This window comes from Uloborus diversus, chromosome 9, assembly GCF_026930045.1.
Source record: "Uloborus diversus isolate 005 chromosome 9, Udiv.v.3.1, whole genome shotgun sequence".
In the NCBI taxonomy this organism is placed as follows: Eukaryota; Metazoa; Arthropoda; class Arachnida; order Araneae; family Uloboridae; genus Uloborus; species Uloborus diversus.
In genome coordinates this window covers 108,692,956-108,706,202 of record NC_072739.1, presented here as the reverse complement: position 1 = coordinate 108,706,202, position 13,247 = coordinate 108,692,956, and the positions used below count along the sequence as shown (strand labels likewise).

General features: G+C 34.4%; 1 protein-coding gene across 2 annotated transcripts in view; it reads right to left on the bottom strand.

The window, feature by feature from the left end:
- Nucleotides 1–228: 228 nt before the first annotated feature.
- The window catches only part of LOC129229486 (enhancer of mRNA-decapping protein 3-like), a 36,724-nt gene continuing 23,705 nt past the window's right edge, over nucleotides 229–13,247 (bottom strand). For both annotated transcript variants that reach the window (XM_054863802.1, XM_054863803.1), the window contains exon 7: nucleotides 229–916. In XM_054863802.1, the coding sequence (XP_054719777.1) occupies nucleotides 582–916 (335 nt within the window). In that variant the 3' untranslated portion in view covers nucleotides 229–581. The remainder of the gene's footprint in view (nucleotides 917–13,247) is intronic.

The following is a 13,247-nucleotide window of genomic DNA, read 5'->3' as shown; positions in this document are numbered from 1 at the left end:
GAGACCATCCCTCTTACTATTCGGTGCTTTCTGGCAGATTCTACTTATTACAAATGATACAAATAATGTTTCGCTTCAAGGTCCTCCTCCTTCTTTTCGTGGTCAAGCTTTACCAAAAATAGGCACAGGTATGGTGCAAATTCAGAGAAAATCACATTTGAACACCTTTACTCATTATTTATGTGTGATATGAGAGCAAAAAATCAATTATGGATACTTAATAAAATCTTTATTTTTTAAATACATTTCATTACTTAAAGATAAAATTTAATGAGCATAAATAATATGCAATATATTTGGCCTTCCAAGAACTTGGACATTACAAATATTTACATTAAGTTATGTTTAAAAACAATGGAATATACTGTAAATAAAGTAAAACTGATACAAGGCACTGTGATATGTAATAACTTTTAGCAATACACATCATTCTCTTAAACGTTTTTTTTAATATCTACCCAATTTGTACAACAAAGAGACGATAGATATTTTTTGTGCAAGACGGATGCTGACTGCTTGGATGAAGTTCTGCTTATGTACACTTTCCAATTAAACTCTAACGTTTTTTGTGAAGTTCTGCTTCAAGTGTTTCTTGAATACAATGGAATTACAAATTTAGACCCAAAAGGTGATGAATACGAGCATTGAAGACTAGAAAATATATCCTTTGGTAATCCAATATCACAAATATGAATGCTGCAAGTGTCATTTTCAAATTTGAATGGTAATGCTGGAGAGAGTATGAATTTTTTATCCATTCCGTTACAATTTGGAGGTGGATCAAGACACATCACAGGGGCTTTAGAATGCTGCTTCGCCCACTGCTGAGCATTGTGCAACCAACTTTTCTCACAGGAATTTTGCCCATCATGAGCATCTAAAGCTTCAATGATGATATCAACACTGGAAGGTAATCCTAAAAAATTTAACAAAATTACTTTTGTGACACTCAGAATACTTAGTTGGAAACGGTTAAGTAATCAAAAAATAAGAAATGTACTTTTGCGATAAAATGCAAATTTGCAAAAAAAAAAAAATTGTTCCTGTTTTGCCTAAAGCTGGGTAAATAATTTTCTGTGTTGTCTCTTCTGTGGCATGGGAGTGCCTGAGATTGAATAACCATGGATTTGGTCTGCCATCCACGAGTGGAAGTTTTCTACTTGTTTGAACATCCGACAGATGGATGTTGCCTTCGTAATTTTACGTGCCAAGTTTTAAGTATGGACTGCCACTGGTATGAACTTTTTCAAAATAGCTTTCCGGACAGTTACCATTATTGTGGCATTGTGTAGGGTGAATTTTTTCATAATATAAGGAATGTTTTAGAACTGATGCTTTTCAGTAACTGAATCTTGTGATATTTCTCTGTGATGTTTGCTTGTTGGGAGAGGGGGGGGGGTATTATTTTATTTGAATTGTTAATAGGGGATATGATTTTTATTAATGTTTGATTGTTTTCTCCTATTAATATTTTTTACACTAGTTTTGAATAAATTGTTATTTAAATTTAAATTGAGTTTCTAAAGTTCATTTCTCCTGGGACGACCATTCCACATCAACTGGTCTTCTAGGCCAACAAACGTAATCCCCGCGTAAAACGAGAGTCTACTGTGCTATTCAGTGCTGTCATTGGGAAAACCAATATTGGAGCGAACGGCCGTCTAGAGTAAATATCATGATTGACAAATTTTCTTTAAGTCAAAGAATCTCAGCTTAGACTACTTATGCCACCTTTAATTCAAAAAGACATTTAAATTTTAACAACAAATTCAATCAATGAAACTTACATAAAAGCTCTCCAACCAAAAATAACATTTTCCTTTCCATATTATGGATGATTAAAAAAATACATTTCATTGGAGTTTGTTATTACTGAATACAATAGTTCATAATATTATTTTACGTAATGTTACCCTTTTCACTAATAGAAATATCATGTAAAAAAGATCCAATATGTCACGACTTTAATTAGTTTCAGTTAGTGAACTTTCAGCCAATCAGGCGTTGGTTTCGGTTTGATTTTCTCTTGATTCGCTGCAGAACCGCTTCTTGCTAGTTTTTGGGTGATGCAATTATTTGTTCCAGAATGTTCAATGAAAAGTTTATACATAGAGGTGAAGTGCTTTTTCGGAGATTTTACCTGCTTAGATCTTTGACGAAAGTGCGTGAGCAAAGGTGATTGACCCGACGGCTTTGCCGCTCCAGAGCTATGAAGAATGCAAAGTGGTGAAGTGATTTCATGCGGGGCAAGGAAGCGGCCCATCCGCGGAAAGAGTGTGGAAGATGAATGCTGTGGTTTTTTGAAATCTTGTGACATAGTAATGGCTCCCCCAATAGATATAAAAAAGTATATTTTGTGCACGACCTCCTCTTGGCCTTACGCATTTTGTGTTTATGTGTGCGATAACTGTGCATGTTGTGTTCATTGAACTGTGCTCCAATGAATAAACTTCATCTTGACATCGTATTTTGCTTCTGGATTCATCATTTCTCTTACGGTGCTGTTTATTTTTACCCGACTGCGCGACGCAAAGGAGGGTAATGTGTTTATCAGTCTATGTATGTATGTCTGTTCCTATGTGGCGTTCTACAGGCTTGGCCAATTTTGGTAATTCTTACGTCAATCGATTTGTCTTAACCTTGGGAGTGTCACTAAACACATTCAAAAGTACCATTTCAAAAACCAGTTGCCATTTTTTCAGTTTGGGATCAGCGCACGTTGGGTGTTGCATACTGTGTCGCATGCTACCTGCGTGTAGTTTTTGCTGCCTGAATTTTTTCGTTTACTAAGTCTACTAATTGGGGTTTTAATGGCCGAGTGGTCTACCCGATTGCTTCTCCCACTTAAGGCGGTGGGTCAAGACACCCTCGCTCCGGATGTAATTTCCCCTCTTTCTGATGTAAATTCTTTCATGTGTTCTTCATATGTATTCTCTACTGTAATAAAAAATATATCATGCGTAACGAAGGCAAGACACTCAGATTGTAGTCCTCATCAAAGTAAACCCGTGCAATAAGCACCAAAAGAAAGTCTACTAATTCAATTTTCATCTCTAACATGTTGCGTTTGTTTTTGCTTTGATTCAAGGGACTGAGTTTCGCAACGTGTACTTTCTTGAGAGGCTTTTTTAGTTTTGAGAGAAAGATTTGACAGACGGACGTTTCCGATTTCGCGTCATCATGAGTTATACAGGCTGTTTATATAGCTGTGATGTGGTTGACTTAAGTTCGCACATTTTTGCCGAAGGTCAAGCACATGTAGCTTTAAGCCGATTTAGGTCCCTAGAGGGATTAATTATCAGTAGTTTAGACCACTACAAGTTACTTAATAAACCTCACGATACAAACAAACTCTCTCAATGAAATGACAAGGTTGCAAAATGTACCGTCTTATAATCATAACTAAGTTAATGAAAGTTAACTAAAAAGTGTAAAATAAAAAATTAAATAAAATTAAAAAACCCGACTGTGTAAAAACCAAAAAAACTAAAAAGGAAAATGTATAAGCCCAGTAGTTTAGAATGTATTAAGTACTACTGAATAACTACACCGTTGAAATAGTTTTATAACCGTACACAGATAAGACAAATCATAAATTCAAAAGCAGAACAGAAGGATCAACAGTCGGGGCCCATTCAAATTTTACAAGGTTCCTTGAATCAGAAAGGAATGGGCCTCGACTGTAGATCCTACTATTCTGCTTTTGAATTTATGATTTGTCTTATCTGTGTACGGCAGGGTTTAAGCTGGGTTCAAAAGTTCTTTAGCATAAAAGCTAAAATTGATGGAAAAATGTTAGCAAAATGCTAAAATGTTACACATTCTCATATATTTATATATGCCTCAGTGTGTTTCATCTCCGGTTGAAAATAAAATTCATATTTCATTTGTGACATCCTTGAAGAAATAAGTACAACAGCAATTTTTTTTTTAAACATAAAATAAAAAAAGAAAACATGATTGGTGTTTAGAATAATGCAGTCCCCTCCTCCTAATAAAGCAGTTTTTGGGGGGACATAATGCTGGATAAGACTAATAGTTATTGAACTTAATTGTAGTTTAAACATCTTAGCTAAGATTTAAAAAAGATTAAGTTGATTATCGCCATGCACGCTTCCTCTCTAGGATCATACATTTTTTCTTTATTTAAAAAACTAATTTATTTTTTATTTGAGCAAAAAAAACGAAAATGCATTGCTTTATTTTCGCAATTCAGATAGTGTTTTCGCATTATGCGAAAAATGCGACCGTAGCGGAAACCCTGGTGTACGGTTATAAAACTATTTCAACGGTGTAGTTATTCAGTAGTACTTAATACATTCTAAACTACTGGGCTTATACATTTTCCTTATTAGTTTTTTTGGTTTTTACGCAGTCAGATTTTTTGTTTTTATTTAATAATTTTTTTCAGACCATGAACTTTGCTGATGTCGTGAGTATAAAATTATGGGTTCTCATTTTGATTGTGCCAACTATCTTAAAATGAAAATTGTATTGCTAAAATTGAATGTATCTGAATTTCAGGTTGGTTCCTTAGTTTGGTATTTCTTTTGAATATGCAAAGTGCTTAAGTTTTTCAAAGCTTATTGGTCAGGACAAAGTTATTCAATGTTGTCGTGGTGTTGTCTCACTGGCTTGGGTTATTTTGCGGTAAAATTTCTTCATCTGACACAGATGCAGGGCTCATAGCAAGCGGGAAAAAAATATATAGGAGTTTTACAGGAAAAATATAGAAGTTAGATAGCAAAATATATATGAGTTTGGTAACAAAATATATAGGATTTTAAAAGGAAAAATATAGGAGTTTGATAGAAAAACAATAGGAATTTCAAAAACGTATAGTATCTAGTATGTTTGGAGCCCTAAAAAAATATAAAAAACAGAAATCCAGTATAAATACAATTCCAGAATGCATGAAGTCATAGCAATGAAGAGTCAAAGAAGTGAGAGCAAATGAATTTTTGTACCCATGGTTACTTATATTAATCCTGTTCGTTTAAGACAACTTTGATTCAACTAAGCAAAATTGTGTGCGTTTTTTTTTTTTTTTTTTTTTAATGTGGAATTCACCATACAATTTCAGAAAACATTATTTTTGGTCAAACATGATATCATAAGAAGTATACCGCCAAATTATCCATTCTCTGATTATTTAAAGAATTTTTTCCCAAAACAGCATGAAAAAAGCAATTATAAAATTCAGATTTTAGCTTACCTACTTCGGAAAATACATCTCTTATTGATTGCTAAAACTAGGTAATAATTAATTTGGACATTCTCTTTTCAATGTCTTAAATCTACCCATAGTTCTCAATATTGGTACGTCATTGCTTCAATGCTAACACTAACGATGAAAAGTCCATTCAACTCCATGTTTCTTTCGTCTCGCTGGTTTTGTTCGACATATCATGAGAAAGTCATTACAAAAAGTGTGCAATACTCTGCCTCCCCATCGTTTCACTAATTACAGAAAACGAAACTAATTTTTCTAAACGAAGGCAAAGAAAAAAAGACTGAGCTAATGCATCACGTTTTTGGGAAATGGTCAGCCTCATAGTCTTGATTCATTTAAGTGGCAAGTTTGATTCAAATATTCTGCAATTTTTTAATGTTAAAACTGGATTTCATTTCACTTTTGAGGAATTGATTGATTAAAGTGACTGATTCAATTACCTGGCGCTCACTGTAGCGGCATTATCCATAACTTACAGTTAATGTGTGTATTTATACAAATACAAATACAAATGTGACGACCAGCAACAGGCTCTGGGCCCAGCTAGGCTGGTCCTAGTCAATTAATTAGTCCCCAATGAAGATCAATGGCCCTCTTAAAGCTATCCACTCCCTTGCTCATTACCGCCTCTTCCGGTAAGCTATTCCAAGTGCCCACGACCCTGCTAAAGTAGTAGTTTTTCCTGATTTCCAAGTTAGCCTGAGATTTAAATAGCTTAAAACAATGACCCCTTGTCCTGCTTTCCCCGCAAAAATTTAATCCATTTACATCTTTCATTTTGATAAATTTAAATAACTGAATCATGTCCCCTCTGACTCTCCTTTGCTCCAGGCTATACATGTTAAGCCTATTAAGTCTGGTATCATAATCTAAATCTGAGAGTCCCCTTACTAATTTAGTTACCCTTCTTTGAACCCTTTCCAATACAAAAATATCTTTCTTCAGATAAGGCGACCAAAACTGAACAGCATACTCCAAATGAGGTCTTACTAAACTCCTATATAAAGGCAGAAGAACTTTCTTAGATTTGTTTGAAATAGATCTATTGATGAACCCAAGCATTTTGTTGGCTTTGTTACTAGCAATACTGCACTGTTGACTAAACTTGAAGTCCTGATTTATAAAGACACCCAGATCCATAACATTTTCTGCCTGATTTATGACTGAACCCTGTAAACGATATCTCATACGCTTATTTCCATGACCTAAGTGTAGCACTTGAGATTTCCCTACATTAACTGCCATACCCCATTTATCTGCCCACTTAGTAATATGATCTAAATCCTCTTGCAGCTGTTTTACTTGTTCTTCATTTTCGACAATCCCCATAACTTTTACATCGTCAGCAAAACAATTCATGCTTCCAGAAATATTTTCATTGATGTCATTCATAAATATAATAAACAAAAGAGGCCCTAAAACTGATCCCTGAGGAACCCCACTTAAAACATCACTCCAATTAGAATGATTTCCTCTCACAACTACTCTTTGCTTCCTACCAGTAAGCCAATTTCTAACCCAAAGTAAAGTTTTTCCTCCTATTCCAATGTCAGCTAACTTGCTGAGAAGAGCAACATGCGGTACCTTGTCAAAAGCTTTTTGAAAATCAATATAAACAACATCCACACATTTTTTGTTATCTAAAGCTGAGGTAACCTTGTCGTAGAAATGCAATAAATTAGTAGTACAGGATTTACCTTTCCTGAAACCATACTGCAAGCTAGTCAACAGACTATTAGTCTCTAAGAACATCATGATCTTAATTTTGATCAAAGTTTCAAAAATCTTACAAATCACCGAAGTCAAACTTACAGGTCTATAATTCCCAGCAATACCTTTAGACCCCTTCTTGAAGAGTGGCGTTATGTTTGCCAGCTTCCAGTCCTCTGGCACCGTCCCCGAGTTATAAGAAGCATTGAAAATATTCAAAATAACATCCACTAATTCCTCTGCACATTCAACTAAAATTTTTGGATAGATATTATCTGGTCCCGGAGCTTTAGTTGCTTTAATCTTTTTCAAATGAAATAAAACCTCCTCCCTGGAAAATACAAAATCCTCAAGCTGTATAATAGCTTGTGTCTTGTTAGTGTCAACTGTTGAGATACAGTTATCGTTTAACACACTGGAAAAAAAGTTATTTAGAACATTTGCAATATCCCTATCGTTTTGGATTAAATTTCCATACTCATCAACCAAAGGCCCAATTTGACTGTTTCGAGCTTTCCCAGAATTAGCGTAAGCAAAAAACCTCTTAGGGTTCCCATCAATGTCATCTGCCAGCCTTTGCTCCAATTCCCTTTTCTGAATCCGTACCAAATACTTAAAATTTCGCCTTGCCTTACCATACTGGAGCCTCTCCGCACTCTGACCAGTTTCTTTAAACTTACGAAATGTGGCTTGCTTATAATTAAGAGCTTCTTTAGTCTTCCTGGAGAACCACATAGGCCAAATATTGGTACTAACACCTTTTCTCCTAAATGGAACATAGTCCCCAACGGTTTTAGCAAGTTTATCCTTAAATTCCGTCCACTGCTGATCTACGTCGCTATTTTCCAACCCTGACGAAAAAACCTCTTTCAAGCTCTGCCTAAGTGCAACAAAATCGGTGTTTCTGAAATTGGGCACAAACCTAAAATTATCATCTTTGCACACTTCAAATTTAACCCGGAACCTAATGCTGTTATGATCACTATCTCCAATATGCTCCCCTACACTCAACCCCTGAACAAAACTACCTATGTCACAAAAAACAAGATCACAAAATGGCCTCCTCTCGAGTTCCCTGAGTTACAACTTGATCTAAGAAACAGTCACCAATTACTTTTAAAAATTCCTCTTCTTTGCCATTACCAGGATAAAAATTATTCCAATCAATACCCGGAAAATTGAAATCCCCCATTATGATAACGGATCCCTTACTGGACATGTCACTAATAATACGGTACATCTGTTCATCTTGTCCCTGGTTTGAATTAGGTGGCCTATAAATGTTTCCAAAGCGTAGCTTTTTGCCCTTACTGCTCATCAACTCCAGCCAAACCATATCAATATCAGTAGGCTTATCATTTATGACCAATTCATTGCAAATAAAATTGTCTCTAACATAAAATAAAACCCCACCACCTCTTTTACCTACTCTATCCTGTCTGAATAAATTATACCCAGCAATATGTAATAACTCTGCATCAGATTCGGTAGCCCATGTCTCTGTAATTCCAATAACATCCAACTTCTCATCCATAACTATGCTTTTCAATTCATCCATCTTGTTCCTAATACTGCGAGCATTGGTATAGAAAACTTTAAGCATGCCTAAGTTGCTTTTATTTAACACCCTGAAATTTCCTAAATTACAATTGTTAACATTACTACTTTTGTTCGTCACTTTATTTCCATTTCTAGCAATACCCAAAAAAATTTCATTTTCTCGATACCTGATGCTTGAACCATGCCTCCCATTCCAACTTATTTTTTTGACTCCGAAGCCCTTAAAATTAATCCACTAACCATTTTGACCCCTGTAGAGCTCAGATGCAGGCCATCCCTAGCAATCCAATCCCGTTTACAATGACTCCATACATCAATGAACTTGATACTGCGCTTTTCGCAAATTGACTTCAGTAGCAAGTTCATACACCTCGCACGTTGATTTAGCCAGCTCCTATGCACTCCATACCTGGGAAGCAAACCAACCACTTGGACATTCGTCGAAAAGCTGGTTGCTTTATCCAACAGGGATTCCCATTCCCTAGAAAACTCCTCATTTTTACTGTGGCCTACATCATTTGTTCCCACCCACAAAGTAACCATGTCCTCCTTATTCAATACTTCCTTCTTTTCAGCAACCATATTAACGTCTTTTTACCCTAGCCCCTAGTAAACAACACCTAGCCACCTTACGCTTTACTCTCCCAACTGTGTTACCCACCTCCCTTACCATAGAGTCCCCCAAAATTACACCCTTAGTTTCCCAATCTAACTCCTCATTTGAAACTTCCCCCTGAATCTCTAGAACATTTATACCCTCTACAACTGGCCTACACCCTAATGCTGACTGGGCTTCCAAAACTAGCATCTTAAGTCTTAAGTCTGAGAGTTCAGCACATTTAGTGCAAATATAATCCTCCTCAAAAACAGACTCATTTTCCCCCTTATACAGGCAGAACATATGACATAAATCACAAGAGATCCACCTGTCCCCCTTCCCACTCTTTACCTCTTTCATAATGCATATAACACCCATTTCTACTCAGTGAATATGTTCCAAAAGGCAAAACAGAAAGATAAAAATGCAAAAAAACACAGAATAAATACTAAAAACAGCAGTAAATAAACAGAGTTGCTACACCCAATAAAGCACACAAAATAAAAAACCAGATCACCACATGTTAGGCTTAGCTCCAAAAAATGCAAAAACACTTCAAGAATACAATAACAGCAAAAAATGAGCCCCCAAAACACAATAAAACTAAATTACATGATAAAGTGAAGTAAAAAAACCTAAAACTAGACAGTAATAATGAAAAATTATAGTAAAAAAACCACTTATCAAATTAGCAGCAATAACACTCCCTGCATCACAGGCGCCCTCTAGTGGCCAAGTGCCCATTTATATGCACACAAATGAATAAAGGGTGAATTTTACCTAATCTGCCAAACGAAAGGGGGTGTTAGAGCCTAAGTGGAGCATAGATCCATCTATTATCCTCTCCAATTTTGTAACCGTAACGTAGTCGATAGAAAAAAATGAGTCAAAAAAAAAAATTCTGAGAACGAATTCTGAAATCTTCGGAAAATCTACATAGAAAATAAGTACAAATTTGAAAAAAGCAGACAAAATCCTATAAAATGACACTTTTTTCACTGAGATAGTAAGAAAAGGAATTAATTGAAAACAAGTTTAAAGTTGAAAGTAAATCTAACTTCCTTGGTAAAACCACCTATTTTGTATATTTCATAAAAATAATCAAACAGAAGTTTTGTACAAATGCTAACAATAAAGATGTAAGAATGCACGGTGCAGGGGAGAAAGAAGAAGAAAAATTGATCAAAAGTTTTTTCATTTTTGTGTAGAATTTAACATTTGATGAAGAAAATATAGGAGTTAGTGAGAAAATATAGGAAATATAGGAGAATATCTGACAAATTTGAAAATATAGGAAATATAGGAGATATAGGAGGACTATGAGCCCTGCAGACGCAATATGTACTAGGGTCTGGTGGGGGAAAGTGGTCAATGGGGTAAAGTGGTCATACGTCAAATAAATGACTATAGCTTGGAAATAAATGTTCGAATGAATGTGAAAATTTTATTTTAGGTTCGGGGAGTTAGAAACTACATTTTGAATACAAAATTTCCAAACCTGGCAAAATTTTATTCGGTAAAAAAAATATTTTGTGTAAATATGAAAATTTTAAAAATCTAAACACCTTTTTTAACTTCTTTGGGAAATTTTGTTTGTTAGAATCATGAACAGATTGACGGCACAGGAAGCTTCCTACATGTCTCAAGAACTCTTACTCATTAGCAGTTAGCTGAATCTTTTTTAGATAATTTTTTAAAACAATTTCAGTAAGATGGGGTAAAGTGGTCATAATATTAGGCTTAACGAATATAGTTCTTCTAATGTCACTTAAGAGTTATGTATAAGGTAGATATGAATTAAATATTAATTTCACTTAATATGTATTGTTTTTACCGTAAATGGGGTTAAATATACGAGTATATACGTATGCATACGCATATACTCGTGTAGGCACGTATACAAACGTATTCACATAAATGCACCAATACGTATATGGGTATCTGCGATATGGGTATTTTTTATCTATGCAGATATACATTTGACTATACAAGTATATACTTGCTTTTACTCGTATGTATACGAACACTTATATACTCAGGTAGACACGTATATACACGTACGTACTCGAGTAGATACTTACATACAAGCATATGACATACAAGTATACAGGGTTAGTTTAAACTCTTGGGAAAAATTTTACCACGTGTTAGAGGGGAGGATAAGAAGCAAGAATCACAAGGAACATATAGTCACAAACACAATGCTGACGCGCTACATGCACGCAAAGCCAAAGACTGATGGATGCAAAACAGGTCACAAATTTGTTACACTAAGACATATTTGCACAACATTTTAGGTTGTAAGAAGGTTTTAAAGCGATTGAAGAAATTTGCGGCCTGCAGCTGTAATGCATGCGTCCCAATCACAAAGCACTCTCTGTTTTAATAACGAGACTTTTGAAAAACTTTCATCCGTCGCTGCGCCTTTGTTACGATGCGTATATTAGAACAACTACGGGCCGTAACTTTTAAAAAGTGCTCTAAATATTTCTTAAAAACTAAATTTTGAGTAAAATCATCTTTGTGTAAAAAATTTGTGACCTGTTTTGCATCTATCAGTTTCTGGCTTTGTGTGCATGTAGCGCGTCAACGACCATAAACTCCTTATTATTCTTTGCTTTTTATCCTCACCTCTCACACCCCTTAGATTTTTGCTCAAGAGCTTGGATTCACTCTGTAGGCATACATGTATATAAGCGTATATACTCGTGAATACATATATGTATTGGTTGACGAGTATGTACGGACACATAAATGTATGTATATACGTTTTTTCAGGTATATAATTGTGTTTACACGTATACATACGTATATACTCGTGCTTCCATATATACGTGTATACACGTGAGTAGACACGTACAAACACACACTGGATGCATCCACGAATTAACTTGTGTATACCCGTATATACATTTATGTACAGTTATGTATATACCCACATGTACACTTGTACATATATGCGTATATACGTCTACTATACATGTATATACTCAGGTATGCACGGTATCTACTCATATATGATCGTGATTACTCATGTTTACACGACACGTATATACTCATGAATACACGCATATATTAGTGCATATACTTATAACCATAAAAATTACTGAAATATACAAATATTAGGGTTCTTTAATACGGTTTTGCATTTATTTTTAACTATGACCATTTTACCCCATGCTATGACCACTTTCCCCCATCCCATGGGGTAAAGTGGTCATAAATACAAAGGGAAAAGAAAGTGTTATAAAATTAATTAAATCAATTTTTTTTTCTAAACTTCAATGTACTGTGTTCTTTAATAATGCAATGCAAAATAACAACAAAAAAAGTGGAGGTGTTTAAATTATTTGTTGTATTTATTATCCACCAAAGCTGAAAACCTATGATTTTATGACCACTTTACCCCACCAGACCCTATAATATTTTGATCATTGGGCCTTGGCATGAGATTAAGAGTAAACATAATTTCTTTGACAAGAGAAAACCACTTGTGTGCCATATTTTACGTATTCAGTGTAATAAAGCACACTCTTTACCTCTTTGCCTATTCACTAAATTGTTTCTCACCTCGGGGGAAACTATGCGACAATCAGGGTTCGAAAATATCATGATATTTTCGGAAATATTAAAAATATCTGATATTTTAATACATATCAGATATTTTGATGTATATCCGATATTTTCAATAAGCACAAACTTAAGTCTTCAAAACAGTAAATGCATCCTCAAATCACTCTTGATTTTCTTATATTATAATTACAATATGTAGACTTAAAATTAAGGTTTCTTTCATTATTTATATGTAACATTTCATTTTACATTTCTATCAATTTTAATGGAGTTAATTTAAATTTAGTTGTTTCACTCATTTTTCTTTTGTTAGCTACTTGTACACAGTCATAAGATTTTTTTTTTTTTTTGACCAATGTTTAATATTTAATCAGACACTTTTAATATGAATTAAAACTGTTACATTATTTATAATTATATGAATGTAAAATAAAAAAGGAGTATTACATTAGTTTGTTATATTAATGATGTAATAATACATCATAAAAATATAGTACATAACTTTTTAGTTATTTTTAATAATAAATGAACAATATTACTATGATTAATATAATTTTTACATAGAAAATACCG